The 9,784-nt window shown below is 35.9% G+C and overlaps 1 protein-coding gene across 1 annotated transcript; it reads right to left on the bottom strand.

The window, feature by feature from the left end:
• Positions 1–917: 917 nt before the first annotated feature.
• On the bottom strand, positions 918–5,480 carry LOC121778366. The gene is made up of 11 exons (XM_042175706.1): positions 5,112–5,480; positions 4,392–4,483; positions 4,014–4,207; positions 3,184–3,223; positions 2,994–3,075; positions 2,812–2,889; positions 2,615–2,740; positions 2,226–2,347; positions 1,671–1,710; positions 1,394–1,468; positions 918–1,270 (listed from the first exon to the last, which is right to left on the bottom strand). Exons 1-11 carry the CDS (start codon positions 5,249–5,251, stop codon positions 1,114–1,116), a joined length of 1,146 nt encoding a protein of 381 aa, XP_042031640.1. The 5' UTR covers positions 5,252–5,480; the 3' UTR covers positions 918–1,113.
• Positions 5,481–9,784: the final 4,304 nt, after the last annotated feature.

Consider the following 9,784-nt stretch of genomic DNA (forward strand, 5'->3'; position numbering starts at 1 on the left):
GATTAGCCATTTTACCTTGATGATTCTCCAAAGAATCGAAGATAGCTAGCGCCTTCTATATGCGAAGATCTTGAGTACTAAACCACAGATCTTCTGACTAGTTCCCGGACTGTAAACTGATATCAGGGCGGGCTGATCTCACCAGAATACTAGAACTTAAATAAAGAAGACAGAAACTGATCTCACGAAGGAGAGCTGAGAGGAAATTTTCGTCCTCTTCAGAGGAGAGAGGGACGAAATTTTATGAAGAAAATTAAGTGTATTTTCTGTCTCATTTATTCTTCTATTTATATTAAGTCACATATTGGGCCTAAACAGGAATCTATGGAAGGTTTTGGATATGGGCTCCCCGATTAGCTTTTTACTAATTAAATTGAACCCACAATATAATATAAGGTTTAATTGGAATATTACGAGCAGCCACTACAGAAGTAATATTGAACTCCCCATCCAAACACCGCTAGATATTAATCACCACTACCCAATATACCAGGATTATTGGGTTGAGAAAAACCCGCACCATTTGGTAAGTCAAAATAGTACATAATCAATACCGTATGCTCAATGGTAACGTACATTGATTAAGAAACAAATAATTATCAAGATCTCGTCTTTCAGTAGATAGCATAAAGACTTGTCTCGCTGTTAGATCCAATTCAGTGCTCTACCACACCAATGTCATCTTATTTCAGTAAGACTTAGAAATATGCGGACTGACATTGCAACCTTTCACGATAGGTAGTCTAAGCTTATCTGGTTTGTGAAATTCTTATTTTTCTTTGTTCAGATGTGCCCGTGTTACCTTAAAGTGGACGACACCCACAACCGGTCTATTAAAATAAAGACTTAGACTTTGTTAAGTTACTTATATATTTAAACATGAAATAAACATCAATTAAATGTAAAACATAACAACATTATGCCAAAAATAATTGTTTTATTCTTTGGAAAATAAAATAAAAGTTTTTACAGTATTCAATCACTCGAAAAGTGATTTCTAGTATACAAACTCTAACAGGCAGAAAATGCTAAACGAATGAATGAAATGAAGAATAAATGGAGCAACATCTTCTTCTACTCGACCTCTCTGACAACTACAAATAAATCAAACCATCATTCTTGATCGCTAGAGGTCTCGTCATTGTCTGCAGGCGGAGATGAGCCAAAGTCGAGGGTTGGAAAGACACCAGGAGGCCGTTCTCGAGGCTGAATCGATAGTAGCTGACTGGAATCACCAACAACATCCGCCCATCCGTAATGTGGATCAGCCCTTCAATTTCAGACAAGGAAAGCTCAATGCAAATATCGGATATTGTTCACTCAATAGTATGTTTCTTCATCTACGAACAAAAAGACTCAGCTCAACTCAACGTAAAATGTTAATATAACTTACTCATAGTATGTTTCTTCATCTACAACAATATCCCAGCTCTCCCCAGTTGTACTCTTTCCGTACTTGTGCACCTTCCTGCCACACAAAATAAGAGTATCAACCTCGACCTCAAGCCAAAAACTACTCATGCTTCATAATCAAAAGAGCACGTATTTTTTAAAGAAAGAAAAGAAGAGAAATAATTTATAGCAAATCTACCATGTACGCAATTACGATAGAAGAATATCAAATAATGACGAGAGGTGGTTAGCTATGAAATTTTAAATGTGTCACGTACCCGTTTCCAAAGTGCTCTTCTCCCCAGGTTCTTGACCACCCTATTGTTTGATGAGGAAAGAAATGACAAGTAAAATAACAGCTATGCAGCTAAATATCAAATACAGACAATTTGGACACCATTTACATGTAAAAGGAATTTAATTTTCCACCATTCATATAAATCATAATGCACTAGTGGAGATGACTAAGACTGAGAACCATGAGTAGTTTTTTTTTCAATTTGATATAATATGATCAGAAAATGTCTTTTGTAAGGAACATAGCTTGGAGTATCCAAGTGTGTGTATATTGTAGAAGCACCATACATATTTTTCACATGATATATTGAGGATTGGGAGTAGAACATTAATAACTCACTCACTAAACTATGCAAACATAGAGTAATATGCGTTATCTAATGCAACAGAATTTGATGGACAATTGTTTTCTACATAAGTAGACTCTTATTAACCGCCATTCACAACTGACAACAACCTTTGAGAAAACTTGACTATTACGTGGCAATGTTTATGAGGAATCCATCATATTCTACAAAAACAAATTAACAACTTACAATCATTACTGGGAGATACATGCCAAGTCTCGCCTTGCCGCGATCCAATACCAGCAAAAAACTTTTCTTCCCACTTGTCTCCCCATTTAGTTCCCAGTTCTGTCTCAGCCCATTTATCAGTCCTAGAAAGACAAATTTATAACATAGGAAGGATCGAAAAATTCAATATTACGATGCAAAATTATTTCAAGGTAGATATTTTAGTTACAGCCCTTTTTTAAAGTTTTAAACTATACCAAGTGATATTGTTGTCAAATGAGAAACTAAAACAAAACAAACTTTACATGCATATAACAAGAAAAATAATACATAATAACCCATTTGGTAGTATCAAGATTATGATGAAGCAATGCAAAATACTTAATCGAGAAGACAAGATGGGAAAATACCATTTCAGAATTGAACCTCTTCCATCATAATGCTCTCCCCACTTCTCCCACCAAGATTGCTCATTCAATCTGCCATATTTATGTGCCCCTTTCTCAGTCCACCCTTTGGCATCATATTTTTCCCACCTGCATAACAGTTAATTCTCTTTATATACCTCAATCTTTTGGTAGTAGTCAAATGTCTCGACGAGTCTTACCAATTTTCATACCACCCAGCCTTTTCTGTTCCCGATTTCGCTTGTTTTTGTGCACTTCTTTCTATCCTAGCTAGATTACTGCAATTTAAAACAGGAAGTTTAAGGATGAGAACAGATTCTTAATAGTTTTTAAACAACATAAAGATTGCAGGACAGGAGTAATGCAAATCAAAAACTGATACCTCCATTCATCTTGGTGAAGAACTTCTCTCCATGTTTCCCACCAAGAATCCCCTTCTGCATTCCTTCCAGACTTCTCCACACCTAAATTCACGAGGAAACATATAAAATTAACCATCAAGAAGCTTTTAAGAGGAATTTAGAACAAAGACATAACAGCATATGTTGGAAAGCACAACTTTTTCGGAGTACCTAGTTCTTTGTATCCGGTCCAATCACTTTTCTCCCACCACTGTCAAGGAGATGAACAAATCCAATTAAACGCATCCACCTGGGATGATGCTTAAATAAGGTTATGAAATACAATAAATACACTATATACTCGTATAGGAGTACTAAGATGCAAACCTTATTGGTTTAGTTAAGACATGTGTGAATTCTTTAGTTCTGTAATGTCAATGACTCATATCAAAGCACGTATGCAATTAAGTTTTCTCAAGATAGAGGCAATAGCTTCTTACCCCCACCCAAGCACAAGTTATGCTACATCTAATTTGAAATACTACATGCACCCTTCTTAACAAACATTCATGCTGAATTCGGGATTTGATATATAACTAGCATCTCTAGTGTGCAAAAAGAAAAAAAAGAAAACCTGTAACAAAATAAAACAATTATCATTCTAACAAATCAATTATACAATCTTTTCTGCTTGTCACCAGGTAACATTGAAGAAAATCCTAGCATAAGGCAATGGTGGACACTTGTTCTTTTGTGGTTTATACTGCCTCCGTCCCCAAAGAATATGCGCTTTGGATTCATCACGGGTTTACTGTAAAATTGGTAAAGTAAGAAAGAGGTAGAGAGAAATAGTAATTAAAGTATTGTTAGTGGAGAATGGGTCCCACCTCAATAGAGAGAAAGGACTTTCCAAAATTAGATAGTGCATATTCTTGTAGGACTGACTGAAAAGGAAAGAGTGCATATTCTTGTGGACGGAGGGAGTATCAAATAGTATAAAATCAGGTTCCATGTTACAATGCACTATTAACGAAGGAAGGAAAAGGAACAAATGTGCACACCGTTTCTTTCCATTCAGAAGTGGTATCAGCACTTTGTCCACCCATTCTAGTCCATCTACATCTGTAACCATTATCTCCAAGATCTTCCCCACTTTCACGGTACCAGGTACTTCCATCTTCATTAGTCCCAGATTCATTGACACTATCATTTAGCAACCTGATGCCCCATTCTTTCTCATTGGCAATACCAGTATCTACAGAGAAAAACTCATGTTTCTATATTAAAGCCACGAACTAGCACTTTAACATTAATCTATTGATGAATTTGGATAAAAGAAAAAGCAGACACCAACCAAACAAAAAAGTCCAAGGATGAGATACTATTATCTAAATAATACCACTCAAGTTAAGCTAGAACAGAATCTAAATATGCATCACCTCTTTTAGGAGGAGAATCTCGAAACTGAGGACCTGTGTTTCTTGGGGTGCAGCGGGAGAAGAACTTATTTAGTTTGGTAACAAATCTGGATCTGCAATAGCAAGCAAGAATAGTTTCCAAGTCACAAACTTAATTCAAACCAAATATTTCAACACGATCTAGTGATATGAGATTTCTCTTTCTTGCTGAGATACGAGTTGTGCATTTCACAACAAGTAGTTAACAAAAAACCACAATCCTGCAGAAACTCAGCTGCAGCAAGACTAAAAGGCCTTTATGTGATTCCATTTTGTCGCTTTCTCTAAACAGCCCATAGAAACCAATTGTCGCCTTTATTAAGTATGTAATGTAAACTAAAATCAACATATTACAGTCACACATTCCTTTTCTCCATTTTTACAGAATGATTCTAAACCTTTTTAGGACTCAACGTCAGTTCTTTGGGCGCATCAATCAAACAAAGAAAGAATTACATTCTGCATTCACAAAAAAAACCTCAAAATTCAAAGATTTTCTGATTACTATTAGACTATCACTTGTCATTGTCGACCACACAAGATGAAACAAGGGAATCCATTGCCTTCAGAGCAAAGTATCAAACTTCATTAAAAAGACAATGATATAACCAAAAACCACGTGCACATTAACAGAAACTAAATTGGGCTTTTTTATTTAAATCGCTACACAGTTTGAACTCAAAATAATAAAAAAGGACTTACTTAGAAGATGCAAAGGAGATAGCAGGGTGGAGGATCCGCTGTTTACAGTTCCGAGGCGAGCAGCAGGAGACGAACAGGCGGCGCTTCTTCTGGCAGCCGCCATCAAACGGCGGCGGCATAAATCCTCTAGCTGCCGCCATTTCGCAAATAGTGTCAAATCAATGGCATCATAAGAGTGGAGAGGAAATGCCGGCAATCGATCAAGTGAAATAAACCCTAGCCAGCAGCAGAAAAGCTGAGGAGGGTTGGTGGTGTTGCTATTTCCTAAAAATGAACAAAGTTGAAGGTGGATTGAGTGTGAAAGGAGAGAGAAAGGGGAAATAGAGTGATCGCGATATAGTAATAGTAGGATTTTTGGATTTGGGGGTTACGGGTTAGGATGAGAATTGGTGGGGTGGTGTGGTGTGGTGTGGTGTGGTGTGGTGCTCCCACACGTGAGTCGTGACCATTGCTCAGAAGTCCACACCGACAAAATTCCATGACCCCATTCTCATCCTGCCACGTCTAATCTCTACAATCCTCAATCAATTCGGCTTCTCCTCTACTTTTAATTTCTTTTATTTTCTTTTCTTTTCTATTTCTATCAAAGGGGAGTTTTGAAGAAAATAACTAGATTGCCATTATTAATTTTGTAATAGACTTTGAAAAATGAAAAAGTTTCTATTTATTTATCTAGTAATTAGAGAAATGAAAAAGTTTTATTTATGTGAATAAATTTAAATGAAGCCGTTTCACAATAATAAATACTCCCTCCGTCCCGCTTTAGCAGTCCCGGTTGATCAAATTTGGGTGTCTCGTTTTAGGAGTCCTGGTTGTACTCGGTGCATAAAAATTGAAGTCCACTATATCAATTTATTTATTACATCATTTAAAAGTGGAACCCAACCTCCACTACATAATTTATTTATTACAAACTTAAAAGCAAAAAAATAAAAAAAGTTGTTTAAAAGTGGGACCCAACCTCTAATAATTTATTACACACTTAAATATCCCTTAAAACATGTGTCCGACTCAACCGGGACTGCTAAAGCGGGACGGAGGGAGTAGAAAACATGGTCACAAATATTATAGTTTAAAAAAACAATCTGTTATTTTAGAAAACTATGGCTTTGATTAATTTAATATTATGTCTCCGTGTTATCTTTTCCTTTATAATTTTTTTTTAATATTATTGGGTTAAATGTGTGATAATGTTTTGATATAATCCATCACTAATGTTGTCACGACCGCACTTCTAGGATATAATAAATGCGGCAATCGCGACTTAAACGGACTTAAATATAACAAGGAAATATACTAGGGTTTCATCAAGGAGGTTTGACCAACGTATTTAATGAACAATTAAGTATAAAACAAGAAGATGACTCGGGTTTAAATAATGGGTTGGGCCGGCAATTAATATTCAAGGAAAAAGATTATGATTTAGCATTATCCAATAAGACTTTAAAGAAATCCAATAACCGAACAAAATCAAGTTCAAGCCCAAAAGCAAATAAGTAAAAGAAAATATCGTAGCGGAAAAACAACCAAGAGAAAGAGTGACGTCATGTGTGAAGACACGACGACACTCAGAGTTTCAAGAAAATACTATCAGTTTGTTTAATTTGCTCAACACCACCAACCGCTCGTCACCGCTCAACCTGCACATAAGGAAAACACATGCAGGGCTGAGTACATATAAAAATACTCAGTGGACTTATGCCGAAAACATTTTCAATAAAGATATAGCTTATCATGCCATACGTAAGTAACCATCGGGGTTTAGCTTTAGAAAAGCCCGAGGCACTCAAAATCATTTCCCATTGTAAAAGTCGACTGATCAGTCATTTTCCCATAGATGTTAGCCATATCCGCCAATACATGACAAGGAATGCGGCCGCAAACCAGGTCACTAGACCGGCCAGCCCGTACGCTAGCACACGATCTACCACAGGTGTACACTAATCCACGTAGGGTTTGCGGCCTTACGAGGACCCGAATTCGATTTATATAACAGTGGCAAAAGCCACATCAGATAGGCACGTTAAAACAAATCACGGCATGATAATCACTTTAAACCACCCTTATAGCTCCACAATCATACTTTTAAACGTAAGAGAGTTTTTAGTAAAAGGGAGCCCACCTCGACCGTTTGAATCTTAAGTACTTCATTCCCTTTGTTATCACGCTTCGTGCACGAGTTATCACCTTTAGATAATATATATTATCAATCAGTCACAAACGTTGACTCATAATTATGCATGTCCCTAAGATCCTAACGTTTCCCTTTTTCCCATCAACAAAGGAAACACATCATAGGATACATCATTGAATAACACATCACTTCATCATAGCGTGGGTTCTTTAACACATATATAAATCATGTATATCATTTCACATAACAACATAGTTGTTTTTGTAAAGATAGAAATCTGGCAGCACTGCGGTATCATTTTGTAAAAGTCACTAGAAATTCACACGACTTCCGTTGCGGCTAAAATTTTACCACACCGCAGTAGACTCATCAAATAGCATCCAGTTTAAAAATCATGTCAAAATAACCTTTTTAGGTCGGTCAAATAGAAAACGTAACTCACTGGTCGAGAAAACAGTTTCTGGCAGAGATGCGCAGTCAACTTTAAAAATTCACCAAACATTCATCTTTTATCCAAATCAGTTGAAATTCACACACAACACAGAAGACATCATGGAGTTTACTCAGAAAAAAGAATCGATTAAAAAGGAATTTATTTGGTAGGTCAAAAATGTGTCGGAATCTACTGTCCGAATCCACCGTTTTAAATACTTAAAAATTCGAATTAAGGTTTTATCCTCATTCATTCAAACACAACCTTTTCATGGTTTTAACACACAAACATGCTTAAAAGAGTCCTCACACTCATGTTTTCATATAATCATACATCATTCACCAATGATTCATTAAATCTTCATACAATTTCATTCAAAACGCATACACACATACAAATACAAATTCCCACCGATTAAACACTTAGATTTGAAATCCCTACACTCACTCGATGCATGAGGGAAACAAAAGAAGAGTTGGGATGGAGAGAATGAAGAATAGAGGTTTGATTGTACCTTCTTTGATTAAAACGATCGGTAGAACAAATATAAATCCCGATTCTTCAACAACTCTTGGCAAGAATGGAAGAGTGGAGTAGAAGAACAAGTGGAGAGGATTGGAGAGGGGAGGGGGCGTGTGTGATGAGGGAGTAGGCATGAGTTTTGTGGGCTAGGTTTAGGAGTCTTTTATTTGTAGAGTTTAGGGAATAGAATAAATCACCATTAATTCAAAGATTTGGGTAATTAACTTGAGAGGGATTTGGGGAGATTTGATGGGGAGGGATTAGCATGAAATTGAGGGAGAAATAAGGAGGAATTTTTGAAAATCTTGGCTATTTAATTAGCCTCTGATTTAATTTGGTATTTTCACGGAGCAGAATAAAATAATACGGAGCAGAAAAATAATAATAAGCCTCCCAAAATATAGGTAATAGGCGTGTACTTTTTTCCCCTCAACAAGAAATATATCTCAAATCTTTGATTTGAATAAGATAAGGCAAGATTTGCTAGGATATTTGAATTTATTAATTGGAGGAAATAAATAGGGGATCAAATAATATAATGAATAATTCATCCTCCCCATAATTAGGAGATTTTTGAAATCTCCATATGAGCAAGCATGGGGGTCGATTTTCTCACGAAGAAAATAAAGAATAATTGGCTTTGGATTTAATTTGGATAATTATCCCGAGCAAATAATTAAATCCAAGAAAAAAATAGAATTTCCCTCCAATAAATAATAGCGGTCGAATATTTCAAACGAAATGGACAAGGTAATTATTGATGATCCTATTTAAATCTCACTCCCCAAAATAAAAATATAATTTACGGCAATATATAATTCATTCCGCATCAATTGATTAAAGCCACGTCATAAATCAATGAATTTGACTCGGTCAAATCAAAATTAAGTCACCAAAGGAATCACATAACAATTCGTCATTTAATTCGCGACATTAAAAGAAATTAAAGCAATCGTCTTAGGGTTCGAAAAGTGGGGCGTTACAAATGTTTCGTCACAATCATGCAAATCAATTCCTCACATCAAATTACATGTAAAAGAATGCGAAGAAATTAAGAAAACAATTGAAAGAAATCTCTTTTGGGAATAATGGCGTGAGTAGTGGAAGGTGATCATGGGAGTCCTTTGGCTTTTCACTTCAAGTAACCTTCATTGTCTTAATTTTGTGATTTTATAGTGTGTTAATTTCATGACTTTCCATGTCCTTATTTGGTGGCTATAAAAGGCATGGAGTTGTGGATGGATTACACACCAACATAATTATTCTCTCTTATCTCTCAATCTCTCTACATTTTAGTGTGTATTTCAGAAGCATTATATTGCTAGATTTTCAGAGCTCAATCAATTTCGTCGATGCCTAGCGGATTTGAGGCGCCTCTATATGCTAAGAGAGTTTTATCTTTGAAACAATACGTCAATTCGAGCGCACTAGCCGCGACATAATTTGTCTTGAGGAAAGAGAGATTTCCCGACTCGACTAATCATAGTTCAGTTTGTTTTATTATTTTCATTGTGATTTATGTTCCACTTATTATAGTTTTTTTTCTTTGATTGTAATAGTTAGAATGATGCCAGTATGATTTTA

Source organism: Salvia splendens, chromosome 19, assembly GCF_004379255.2.
Source record: "Salvia splendens isolate huo1 chromosome 19, SspV2, whole genome shotgun sequence".
In the NCBI taxonomy this organism is placed as follows: domain Eukaryota; kingdom Viridiplantae; phylum Streptophyta; class Magnoliopsida; order Lamiales; family Lamiaceae; genus Salvia; species Salvia splendens.